The following is a 13,780-nucleotide window of genomic DNA, read 5'->3' as shown; positions in this document are numbered from 1 at the left end:
ATATCACACAGACCTAAATGAAGGGACCACAAAATAGCAGCTTGATATAAAACTTTCGTGGCCCAGAAAGTTTTTAATGGTCAATCATCACTGTTTCATGTGGTGTGGTCCACCTGAGATTTATATCTTCTGCATCTTTGAGGTGTTTCCCTAAAATGATCTGTAAAAATGTCTGGACGGCGTGGATATAAGAAAACATACATAAAGGTGGGCTCCACATTCAGGGATCCACCGAAGCTGTGTCCTCCTTTTGCCACCAGAGTATCTAAACCGTGGGACCCACTTGACAGATCTCACAAGTGTGCCCCGCGTGTAGAATTGCGTGTGTACGTCAGCCTCTCTCTCTGCCTTCTGAAAAGTCGACTCCAGCAACAAAATCCCGCGGGCTGCTGCAAATAGACTAAAACCCGATTACATATCGTATTCATTTCTGTTACAGAATTCTTCCGTATCAGTTTCGAAACTCATTCAAATTGGGTCTGAGGAATGGAGAGCTGTTGGAGGCTGGAGATGCATTTCTTTCTTTTACTATCTTTGCTGCTTCTGAATTTGAATCGCTTGTACTCTCTCAACTCAGAAGGTTAGCTCTTCTCAGGTGGAATTGATATTTAGACCCCGCTTTTTTTTGGGGTTTCTCTCTTGAAGTCGAGAAAATGGGTGTATCTATCAAAAGGCTGGAATGGATATTTAGACACACCTTTTTATTTTATTGGTTTGCTCTATCTTACCGATACAGTCAATATTCAAAAGTGGAGAAAGTGGGTGTATCTATCAAAAGAGTGGATCCAACGTTTAAACCCAGTTTTTTTTTTTTTTTTTGGGTTTTCTCTACTCATGGGAATACAATCAATGGATGAAAGTGGAGAAGAGGGGTATATTTTTCAAAAGGGTGGAATTGATTTTTACACACACTTTTTTGATAGACACGCCCTTTTGGACTTTTTTGTACGCTTGGTAATGCAGTTAATTGCCAGGAATGGAAAAAGGGTGTATCTATCAAAAGGGTGGAATTGATATTTACACCAACTTTTTTGGTCAACCGCCCCTTTTCTCTACTTTTGACTATTCAGTCAATTGAGCAAAACGGAGAAAAGGGTGTATCTATCAAAAGGATGGATCTGCATTCTTGTTACTTGATTTTGTATGTTTTTTTTTTTTTTTTTTGATGGACTGGAATTGGATCGGATGATGGATTTGGGATTGCAGGGATTGCGCTCTTGAGTTTTCGGGAGAGAGTGGAGAAGGATCCGTACGGTTCTCTGTCGAATTGGAACGGTTACGATGACAAGGACCCATGTTTGTGGTTTGGTGTGGTATGCGTGGATGGCGAAGTCGTAAATCTGTAAGTGATTGGTTACTGCTGAAACTGCAGTGGATTGCTTGATTGGGTTTTGTTGTTTCCAAGTTCAGCTTCCATCGAAAATGATCTTAAATTGTCCATCTCCTGATTTTGGTTGGTGGGTATGTTAAAAATTATATAGATTTAATGGCTAGGATCGCATGTTATGATGATGCTGATGGCATGCTTAGATGGCAAATTTGTAATTCTTTAAGGAAACGTTCACCTCTGATAGTGTGGTGGATTGCTTGATTAGATGCTTTACTTTTACTAGATCACATGCTGAATATCATGTTGCTTGTGTTACTGTTTATGCCAATGGGAATCTGAATTTTGGTTGGATCTTGTCTGATTCTTGTTATTGGGTGTTAGGTTAGTTAAAGGGGTCGCGATTGAATGGGTATGAATGCATGTTATGTTGCTGATGATTTGTGTTTGTGATGTGGGGTGGAATGCTTGGATGGTAGAGTAATTCTGTAAATGATCTTTGCGCCTGAAATTGCTTGATCTGATGATTTTAGATTTGCAGTTTTGAAGTTGAGTTTGTGTTGGGGATGAATTGCTTATGCCATCCTGATTTTGGGTTTTGGGTTCATTAAAGATGATCCAATTCGGCTGTATTTGTCGCAAGCAGAGCTAAAAATCTTATGACTGAATGCGTTACTAATGTAGACTCCCTAAGGGGATGTAATCTTCTCTTCTTGGTAGTTTATGTGGTCCGTCTTCTCAGCAACCCTGCTCCCTTCTTCTGTTTTTCTGTTTCTCATTTTAATACAATTCTCGTAACTTCTCAAAAAAAAAAAAGAAAAAAAGATGATCTAGATTAATGGCTAGGATGTAGGGACACATGTTTGTAGTTGGGATTGGTATTGCTCAAATGGCAGAATTGTGATTCTATGAGCTATTGTTTGCTCCTGATGCACTAGTTTGTTACTTTATTGGAATTGTTTATGCAAGTGATATCCAAATTTTAGTTTTGATTTATCCGCCTCTTGATTTCCAATATTGGGTCTTTTAAAGATGATCTAGATTTGATATTTGGGACTGTATGCTAAGATGATAATGGTGGCTGATTTTTGTGGTTTGGATGCCAAAGGTTTGATTCTATAAGCAACTGTTCCTGCCTGAACTGCAACCAATTACTAGATCGGATGCTCTTTGTTTTAGTGTTTCAAAGTTGAATTTGCTCTGCCCGTGAATGGTTTATGCAAATGCATATCTGAGTTCAAGTCCAATCATATCTAATCCTTCATTTTAGGTGTTAAAGTGATGCAAATTAGTAGGGACACATGTAATGATGATGGTGGTGGTGGTGATGGTGGTGTTGAACTGTGCTGTGGATTGTAATATGCTCCAGATGGCTAAGTCGTATTTCTGTAATGACTGTATTGTGCATGAATTCAATCTAGTGCTTTTAGTTTTACAGTTATGAAATTGAAATTACATCTTCCGTTGACTGTTTATGCAAATGAGGATCTAAATTTTAGTTGCATCTTATCCAATCCTTGTTCTTGAGTAGAGGGTTAGTTAGCTATGATCTAGATTTAGTAGATATGAAGATGATGATCTCTGGGTGCGATATCAAGTGATATGCTTTAATGACAAATTGTAATTACACTCACCTCTTCATCAGTAGCATTTTTTTCCTGCTTACATGTCTAGAGCATCAACAAGTCAGATTGATGCAATAACCCAAAGACCTGGTCCGACTCAGATCTAGGTCTGTACCCAGATTTGTGGGTTCAGATCCAGAGACAGATCCAGGTTGTCCCTGACCGAACCTCAATCCAGCCCATTTACAGCCCAAGTGTAGTTGTTAAATAATAAAATCTTTAATTGTGTTTGTCTAGTTTCTAAAATCTAGTTAATGTGGTTCTCTTTCTCCATGTTTTTATGCTCATTGTCTGTTACATGTACAAGAAACGCAGACCCCTAAAAGCACTTGGATATGCCAGTAAACAGGACATAAGGCACCTGCCTTTTGGTGGTCCAATTGTTCATATGGAGGAACCCATGGTGGATGAAAGACACCCTAAGAAGACTTCTCCATCAGATGGTCCTAGCCCTCTACTTCGACATTGCAGACCATCGGTTGTAATTACCCATTTTCGTGATTGGGTTTGATCATCTGATCGGCGAGATGTGCATGGGACATACCATGACAAATCTCACCAAAATCAATTGTTTAGTCGCCCAAAGGTGCACCCTATCTGTACCATTGCTATAAAAAAATACCACTTCTTCATCTGATAGGAGAGATGGGCATCACCCATCCCATGATGGTGATGTGACCCCACCAATCAATACCTTAGTCACCTTAAGATGTGCCTAATGAGGGCATCTGAGCACGTACATGAGTTTATCGAAGGAGGAGGAGAGCTAAGGCCCCAACCCTAGTTTCATTATGGTTGGATGATCATTACATGGGGCCCAGTGGACCCAATTTGAGTTCTTAGACACGTTAAAGACCCCACATGCATGGTTGTGTATTTTTTACTGCTCATTTGGAACTGATTGATACGTCTTTGGACTATTTGGACGTCACCTAGCCTGACCTGGACCACATGTGGACGCTACAAAAGTTAGACCATGCCATTGGATATCTTGGACACATCAGTTTGGTGATCCGGACTATTGGATATGTCAGGAGACTTGGGTTTGGGTGTACAGACATTCTAGTCTACACATTCGAGCCATGGACACATTGGACCACATTCATCGAGGCAGTTGATCACATGTAGATGTACCTATTGCACGTTGGAGATCATCCTTGTGCCATGTGTCACGTCTTTATTTATGCTATATATTTTAGTTTTATTTTATGTTGTTAGGGATTTATGTTTTGATCTTAACCGTTAATAGATTCGGACGGTCAAGAATAGTTCTAGACTTAGGGTTTGCTTAGGTTTTCTTATATATACTTGTTTGAGACTTGAAACTTGAGATGATGAACATACTTAATGAAATTTCTCTACATTGCTTCTTTTGGGCAAGAAAACTTCATGTGAATGGAATTTGTTATGAAGCCATTAGAACGATTCTATGTTATATTTCTTATTCCTATGAAGGTATTTCTTTCTTCTCTCTCTCAAACCCTCTTTTTTCATTGATTTTTTTATTTTTTTTATTTTTTTTTATTTTTTAAATCTTCTTTCTCAACCCTAACTCCATCGTCATCAACCCAACTCATCACCGACCAAACCGACCCAACCCTACCATACCGTTTGTATGACTATACGGACGTCCCTGTACACTGCATGGACTCGTCCGTATAGCGTCCGTACAGCCGAACGGCTTCCCCCTCATTGATCCTTTCTCTTCTTCTCTATTTTATAAAGCCCTAACCCTAACCTTTTATAAAATCCTAAATTCTTAATTTTTTTTATTTCCAAATCCAAACCCTAATCCATTCAAACCCTAGTAAAGCTCAAGTGAATCCTCAAATCTAGAATGAATCCTATGTTAAATGGAAGTTCTACCCTTGATTGGGCCATTTCCGATCAATAGCCGTAAGGATTTATTTTGCATGATTGTGATGTGGTCTCAAACTTGAGCTTAATTGAATATTTGATTTATCTAGATTTGTGGTAGATTGACCTTATTTTATGCTTTGATTTACTCTAGTAATCCGTTAATTAATTTATTTTCATCATCCTAGTTTAGGCCATCTGTCCTGCATCGGTGCTTTACTTTGTTCCATTGTTGTATCGAATAGAAAGCACATTTTTTCATTGGACATTACCTCAATAAGATTGCCTTAACTTTTGGTACTGTTGATATTTGATGTTCTCTGTAGTCTATTTTCGAAAATAAAAGGTAAAAAAATTCTCTGAAGACTGATTGTTCTGCCTGCAGGAACTTACAAGATCTCTGTCTCAAAGGAACACTGGCACCTGAGCTCGGCAAACTTAGTCACATGAAATATCTGTAAGCATATGCATACATGAGCTTAGCAATTAGGATATGCACTCAGAATATTTAAACATCCCTGATTATAGCTTCTCGCTTTCTCTAAATATATCATTTTAATAAACATTCCCGCTATTTAGACATGCACGAATCTTCAGCCAATGTCTGTGGCTTGCATGGTTACTCACAGAATGCATTTAAAAATTCAGTACAATGTCCCACAAGTTGAAGATTGCTTTCATTGATTAGTTATTGTGGATAAATGAAGATATAATCTATGAGAAAGATGGCAATTGTTCGCTGACAGTGTCTAAAAGAAGTGGAGAATGTCTATTTTCAATGAAAACTGTACACTTCGAAGGATTCACCAGTACTCAGTTCTGATAAAATCAGAAAGTCCTAGCAAATGCCAAATATTCTGATGGAATGGTTAATAATATATCTTATTTCTAAAATCAGAAAGTCCTTGCAAATGCAAAATATTCCGACGGAATGGTTAATAATATTATCTTATTTCTATGAAGACATCATAAAAGTGCACCTCTACATGCCACATGGCACGCATGTGGAATGCCCATTTGCAAGGTTGGCCCCACTATCTGATAGAGGACCCAGCTCATAATTGGAACGGTCAATCAGCAGGTGGGCAGAATGTTGGAATATGATGGATTGTTTGAAAAAGAAAAATTGCCATCAGTCCACATTCAACATCCACATTCAGCTCACCTGATGTGTGGACCCACCTGATTTTAGTTCAGGTCATCTATACATGGAGCCTACTTCATTTTGGCATATGTGGCTGCATGCAGAGGTTGATTTTGGCATAGTGGGGGAGAAACTGCTTTCACACTAAAAGTCATATGATCTTCAAATGCTGTCCACTTATTTGGTTTCATAAATGACTGCAATCAACTTGATATGTTATCTGTTTTCATGAGGGACGCATTTTCATTATTTGCTTCTGTTCTTTGTTAGAAATGCCTCAATGTTGGTCTCTGTGCAGTATCTTACACAATAATTCTTTCTCTGGGATCATTCCCAAGGAGATCGGAGAACTGAAGGAGCTAGAGGTATTGGATGTGGGAAACAATAATCTTAGTGGGCCACTTCCATCTGAGCTCAGCAGTGCTTTGTCCCTTCAAATCCTGTGAGCTGTCGCTACTATATCTTGACTTTAGAAATGTCATTATGATGTGCTGTTCATTGAAATTAGAAATGCGCTACTCACCATTGACATGGCCCCCTTGTATGGAAATGAGGACCACTGATTTGGTGGGCCACAAGTGTGTGCCATAGGCCAAAATTTTTAGTGATTGGACAGTGACATCTTATCATCATCAGTTTTTCCCCATTGAATGTGGACCATTGATCATTTCTTTATTTATTGTACATTTTTCAGACCTTTAATATGATGTCTAACATAGTCCAATTCACCTTGATTTTTTTCTTCTTTTTTATCTATGTTGTGCCCCTCCAAATCAATGGTCCTGATCACCATACATCAGATCCACATGTATGGCAGAGATGTTTGATGTACACTTCATGGAACTACATGGGGCATCTACATCATAGTAGCAGTCCTCTTTTGACTATTTTTTTCTCTTTCTTATTCCCCTTTGTTTCAGGTAATTGTATTAATTCCATGTGCTGGTTTGGATTGCAGGCTCCTCAGCCACAACAGGTTCTTGAATAGCATGTCTGCTGAACTTCATGAGCTCAGTATGCATTCCAAGTTTCTCGTTGATGAGAACATGCTATCTGATGCTGCACGAGAAGCAATCTGGAACCAAAGATACATTGCAAGGTAGATTATCTCGTCATTGCATCTAAATTTCAGGCTTTATCCATCAACTGAATCCAATTCTCCCAACATGTGGCACATGTGTGTGAGATTTGGGCTGTTTTATCAGGTGGGTCTCATCATTTGTGTTGTGCCTGAAAATCAGGATAGTCGGGTCACCAGGATGGCCACACATGTATGAGAAACCAGATCGACCAATGTTCCATATTCAATGTACATATGCGGCCTACCTGATGACCAGACTGGCCTAATTTCAGACAACAACCACAGTGGGGCCCATGTGATGAATGGCTTAGACGTTGTGCAAAATTGCCACATTTTGCATGTTCTTGGTGAAGCTCTGATATTTTTGAAGTAAACTTCGTTGGATAGCAGTAATCAAGAGAGAGTGATTAACTCAGAGTAGCATTTCTCTTTCATGTTGGCTTCTTCCTACCACTGTTATATCCATCAGGAATATCAAGGAAGTTAAAGATGCTGGCAATCGGAGATTGCTGGAGCATGAGGGTGGATCTGCTCCGTCCAACGGCAAAAGTGATAAGAAAAGAAATCACACTCATTCATCACCGTCATCTTCTCCATCACCTTCGCTGCCACCGTCCCTTGCTCCATTGGACACTACTACTACTGACTCTCCACCACCACGTCTTTCGTCGCCAGTGCATTCACCCGCTGCAAGTCCGTCACCATTAGGGAGCACAGCTTCTGGATCACAGAAACATACGCTTTTGTGGAAGATGTCTTTAGTTTTAGGGGCTTCCTTTCTTCTTACCGTTTCTATCATAGGTGTTCTCTTTTGTCGAAAACATAAAGTTGTGACCGTCAGACCTTGGGCCACAGGTTTAAGTGGGCAGTTGCAGAAAGCCTTCGTAACAGGTTCATTTCTTCTTTTTCATGTGGATATCTGGTTTTACATGTGAGGAATTTTTTGATGCTTGTTGAAAGAAATGATACTATGTTTTAGGCCCTGTTGAGTCCAACTTTCAGGATGTTGATCTGATAGGTGACATCATGGTATGGGTCTTCCCCTAATGTCTATCCTACCAGATGATCCTAAACATCGAATGGAAATGGACAAAACCTATGTTTCGACATTGATGGGGGCCCAGTCAGAAGGCCAGGATCACCTAATAGGGGAGATTTTTGGTATGGGCCTTGCCCTTATGTCTATCCTATCAGATGATCCTAACCATTCAATGGAAATGAACAATTATAACTGATGTCTCGACATTGGTGGGGCCCCAGTCTGAGGGCTAGGATCATCTGAAAGGGGAGATTTTTGGGGTTTCCCCCATCAACCATGAAGCCCAACATACAAACAATTCGATCACCAAATGGTGGGTTCCACATGCAAATTTTTTTTATTGGGCTGACCAAATGGTTGGTCGGGTATTTCATGTTTCCTCTGTGTGTTTTAACTCTTGTACTATTGCAATTTGTTTCTCCATGTTCATGATTGGGAGTTTGCATTTCAGGTGTACCAAGCCTCAAACGACAGGAGATTGAAGCTGCTTGTGAAGATTTCAGTAACATTATCGGTTCTTCACCGGATAGCAAAGTGTACAAAGGGACGCTGTCAAATGGAGTTGAAATAGCGGTGACGTCTACTGCTGTGGCGTCTGTCAAGGATTGGTCGAAAAATTTAGAAACCCACTTCAGGAAGAAGGTGATTTAAGGACGAGTAATGATACTCTACATTTCGGTCGAATGTTTGCTTGGGCCATTAAACGTAAATGAGGGCCCTACCCTTTTGCTATATAGCCAAAAAATCTGCCTGTCATGATCCTAACCATGTTGCTAAAATAGGTCATAATTGTCCATTTTCATTGAATGGATAGGATTAACTGATGAGGGTGGTATTATGGTATGACCCATAGTATGTGGGACCCACCAGATCCAACAGCATAGATTGCTGGAAGGTCATCCCCATCTGAAGCAATGCTGGTTTATATATATATATATATATATATATATATATATATATATATATATATATATATATATATATATATATATATATATATAGTCATGCGCACCTACGCACGTGCGCACCTTTGCACACGTGTCATGGGTGTCTAATCTGAACGGTCCATGTGATGCGGAATCCCATGAAACCTCATGTGACAAATTTTCACCCTGATCTAAAATTCTGGTGGGCCACAGAAAAGAGAAATGCAAATCAAGGGAGGAAACTGTTTTCATTTTTCATGGGCCATCAAAGTTTTAGATCAAAGTAAAAGTTGGGCCCAGGGGGTTTCACGAGGTGCTGCTTCACATGAACGGTTCAGATTTTGGATCCACATCACGTAGGATGGGTTCTCAAAAAAGTTCGTACGTAGTACGTACGAACTGGTTCGCAGGTGAGCGTTTCCGTGTGTGTGTGTGTATATATTTTTATTTATATATATATATATATATATATATATATATATATATATATATATATATATATATATATATATATATATATATATATATATATATATATATATAAGTGAAAACTTTAGTATTTTCTATTCTCTCTAACAGTCGATCTTGGCTGTGGTTTCAGATAGACACATTGTCGAAAGTGAACCACAAGAATTTTGTGAACCTACTTGGGTATTGCAAAGAAGAGGAGCCTTTCACAAGGATGATGGTTTTCGAGTATGCCCCAAATGGAACACTCTTTGAGCATCTACACAGTGAGTATTTCTCTGCACGTGATTTCTTTTTCTGGAAAACGTCACTGATTTACTGTAGAACTTGTATTGTCATTTGGTGGATCATTTTTCAATCGGTTGGTCGCACATCGGTTCTTATATATTCTGACGAGTGCTGATGTACTGTTTTCAGATTTCAAATACATTTCTTTAACTGCCGCTTTTTGCACTTCTATCAGTTTTTTTTTTTTTTTTTTTTTAAAGCATTATTTCAAGGCAGAGGAAATTGAATGATACATGCATGTTTGGACTTGTCAAAGGACTTGCAGCCACCCATGTCAAATGTCTTAAGCATTTGCAAGATCCAAGATGCTCATCAGGCAGTCCCAACCTTTTGGATGCCTTGGTCCCAAAATCAGTCTATTCCATTGGTCAATTATTTATCCATTTTATTTGGTAAACTCATGGCCGACCTGATGAATGGACCGGACTTATTATTGAGCTAGGGATTAAACTAGGGCCCACATGTAAGTTTCTAGTCCATTTTCTTTTGGAACTTAATAGGACAACCTCCTCTCCTCCTCGTGTCATGACCGTCAATCACGCTATTAATGGGTAGCTGAATCTGTGGGTACCCGAAGTATCTGATCCGATTTAATCGGATCTAGATCCAGATTGTGGTCCACATATATATATATATATATATATATATATATATATTAGGTCAATGGATTCAAACCTGACTAGAGATCAGGTCAGGTCGAGTTCCCAACTCAGTTCCCGTCAGGTACCTGAACACGTGAATTTTTTTCCTTTTATCCTTTATAGTTGTAATTGCTATTTAGAATCGATACAAAAGGCATGTTTGTAGCATAGACCTGAATCTGGGGCTGGACCCAGACACAAGTCAAGACCGATTCCAGATCCAAAACCCATGTCAAATTCTAATATTTGCTCAAACTTGTACCCGACACGACACCTCAGGTTGGTACCTCCTATGGATGATTGTGGCAAATATTGTCAAGATTTTTCAAATCTTGTGATATTCTCCCAGGATTTTTATCAAATGATATTATGATGATAATATTGCAAAATTTTGAAAATCTTGGCAGTTTTTAATTTCTCACAAATATATCATGATTTGAAAGCAAACTTTATTTAACAGTTAAAATAAATCATTTTATATATGTTTTATTAATCAATGATTTTAAATTTTTTAAAATCATTCTATACCTATGTTTTTTAAAATCATTGATTAATTTATAATAATATTTGTAATATTTTATTTCGGCGAGATTTTCCCAATGATATCACGAGAAAATCATAAAATTTCAAAAATCTTCCAAGAAATTCCTGGTGTGAGAAATTGCTCTGAACAAGATTTGTCACTATGATTTGGACCTAACAGGATCTGGCTCTGATTCCCTTAGTCGGGTCTGGAAACGGGTGCACCCATATGCAGCCCATTAACAGCCCCAGCAATCGATGTTCCTCAATTTCTTGGTAGCAGATTGTCCCCAAATGATGGAATCAGCATATCTCATATTTAGAGAAATAATTGGATCTTGACATTTGGCAGACGATCACTTGCTTGGCTACTAATTAGTAGAAGTGCATTAATATCTGCATTTCATGCTTATAAAGATTTGATAATCCGCACATGTGATGCAGACCATTCGGGCAACACCTGACTTGATCCCACCCTTCAGATAATCAGGCCCAAGAATCAGGATGTTCCATTCCTCTGGTGGTCCCATATGTACGATTCCTCGTTGAATGTAGATCTTTGGCACTTCTTTCCACCATCCTTGACTGGGGGCCCACTTGAAAGTCTGTTTTGGTCAGGTCATCCACACAGTTGGGCCGGCCTGATGAGCGGCTACCCGGACACTTATAGCACATGCTCACTTGGGAGTTCTCTTTCAGTCACATATTTTTGTCATCATATATAATTTAACACAATTCTACCCGATGAACAATCTCCTTAGTAAATATGAAGACTTGGCCATGGCTGATCTTGACTTTTTTCTGGCCCACTGCAGTAAAAGAAGCCGAACACTTGGACTGGGCGACAAGGCTGCGTATTGCAATGGGAATGGCATATTGCCTTGACCACATGCACCAGCTCAATCCACCCATTGCCCATAAGAATCTACAATCAAAGACTGTCTATCTATCTGATGACTACGCGGCTAAGATATCCGAATTCACTTTTTGGAATGAGGTGACCACTGTCAAGAAGCGTTCGAATGATACGGAGCTCTCAAACATGTCGCCATCAGAACTGGAACACAATGTTTACAGCTTCGGTGTGGTATTATTGGAGATGATGTCGGGTAAGCTCCCATTTTCAGAGAATGAAGGCCAACTGATTGACTGGGCATTGGATTATCTGAGTAAGGCACGGCCCATCAGTGACTTGATGGACCCCACCCTTAAAGCTTACCAAGAGGAGGAGGCCAGTGCACTGTTAGGTGTGATACTACCTTGTATCAATCCCAATCCAAAGAAGAGACCGTCGATGAGGGAGGTGACTGCTCGGTTGAGAGAAATTACAGGAATGACGCTGGATGCAGCGACTCCAAAGCTATCTCCTCTTTGGTGGGCAGAGCTTGAGATTCTTTCTACTTCTGATGCAAGCTAAGTAGTTCTCTTTCTGCTGTTTTAGCTTTAGAAGCAGCTGTGGGTATTTAGTTTGCAGTAGTGATACCTGTATATATTATGCCATACACATGCCAATTCAGCATGCTCATGTGAGATCTGGCTCTTCCATCAGGGTGGACCCCAAGCCAGAAAAAGAGGCCAGTCCACTCATCAGATCTATGAACAAAATGGATGGTTGAGAAAGAGACTTGGTCAATGGTCCTTGTTCTGCGATTCATGAGTAATGTGCCTGATTTTCGAGGTCATGATATATGGTGGTGCCCACCTTATGAAAGGCCTCGATGTTGCACGTTTGGCATGTGTGGGGAGAGTAGGATTCAAAATCATACTCTTAGCCATAACAGGCGCTGTGTATACCATAGATAAGAGGAGCTTCGTGTAGTGTTTTACGCCCCCTGGGGGGACTTTGTTGAGTGAGGCATGTGAATATGCAAAATATGAATATACCTTTCTTCTTTTATCTGTTTTTTTATTGGTGGGTCCCGCCTCGAGGCCGCCGGATCTAGATCAGTGTCCACGGGGTGCATTTCTCACATGGGACATGATGGATTTTTTGAACATAGCTGTTGATATCTAATCCCAACGACTGTTCAATTGCTGAGACTGCAGGCAGCTACACATGCAAACCTGGCTTGTGAGTGGGATATCCGAGCCATGCAACATGTGGGCCCCACTGTCTTGATGATGTGGGCCAGAACATGCAACATTTCATCCAGCGATGATCGTTTTATTTTACGCCTTCTATGGTTTCTGTTGCACTGCATAATTTTCAGGTCAGGTCATCAACAAGGTGAGGTGAATGTGTACTAGAAAAGCTCAGTTAGAATGGGTTGAAATCATAACCTTGTATTTCTGTCAATGGACCCAGTACGGCCAGGCCGTCTATTGGCATCACAGAGCAGCCATTGATTTTAGTGGGCCTCAAATCGATTGGTCCATAGCAATGGCCATGCGGAATTGAGATTGTTTCCACTTGTTTAAGCTTCTTTCAAGGAATTTTCCAAAACAGATGAAGCTGGTCGTGGATGTGCTCAGCTTAGACCCAAAAAAATTCAAATATTGTAAGTAGGGCTTGAGGCCCGACCAGTTCAAAATCAGAGCCGTTGACCTCCCTCCCTACTGCTGAATCAGTCCATTTGGGGACCCTATATTTCATAGTTCTAGAACTGGGCGACTCGATTCTAAAGTTAGATGAATCAACTCGGCGGTTTTTCAAGCTGACATATTAAGAAACTTGCTGACAAGTGAGACTTGGCTTTGACTCGTTGAGTCGAACTTGGCAACTTGGTCAACTTGATGTTCCTTGAACCGACTCATTCGTTGAGTCAAATGGATATTTAACAATTCATTATAAATAGGGCCATTAGTTTATACTCCTACATTCTGACCGTATGTTATTAATACAATCATTTCCTAGTTAAATTA

General features: G+C 39.8%; 1 protein-coding gene across 6 annotated transcripts; it reads left to right on the top strand.

Annotated features, from left to right (window-relative positions):
- The first annotated feature begins 377 nt into the window (after positions 1-377).
- Positions 378-12,815, top strand: LOC131253406 (inactive receptor-like serine/threonine-protein kinase At2g40270). 6 transcript variants are annotated; one of them, XM_058254378.1, is made up of 10 exons: positions 378-580; positions 1,207-1,342; positions 5,195-5,266; positions 6,252-6,314; positions 6,357-6,395; positions 6,912-7,052; positions 7,456-7,925; positions 8,525-8,715; positions 9,601-9,733; positions 11,734-12,815. In XM_058254378.1, exons 1-10 carry the CDS (start codon positions 487-489, stop codon positions 12,333-12,335), a joined length of 1,941 nt encoding a protein of 646 aa, XP_058110361.1. In that variant the 5' UTR covers positions 378-486; the 3' UTR covers positions 12,336-12,815. The 6 variants fall into 6 exon arrangements, with proteins under 6 accessions (XP_058110361.1, XP_058110363.1, XP_058110359.1 ...); XM_058254376.1 differs by having other exon boundaries at positions 379-580; positions 6,252-6,395; XM_058254379.1 differs by having other exon boundaries at positions 380-580; positions 6,252-6,395; positions 7,504-7,925.
- Positions 12,816-13,780: the final 965 nt, after the last annotated feature.

Source organism: Magnolia sinica, chromosome 8 (genome assembly GCF_029962835.1).
Source record: "Magnolia sinica isolate HGM2019 chromosome 8, MsV1, whole genome shotgun sequence".
Lineage (NCBI taxonomy): Eukaryota > Viridiplantae > Streptophyta > Magnoliopsida > Magnoliales > Magnoliaceae > Magnolia > Magnolia sinica.
This window is presented reverse-complemented; position numbering and strand designations above follow the sequence as displayed.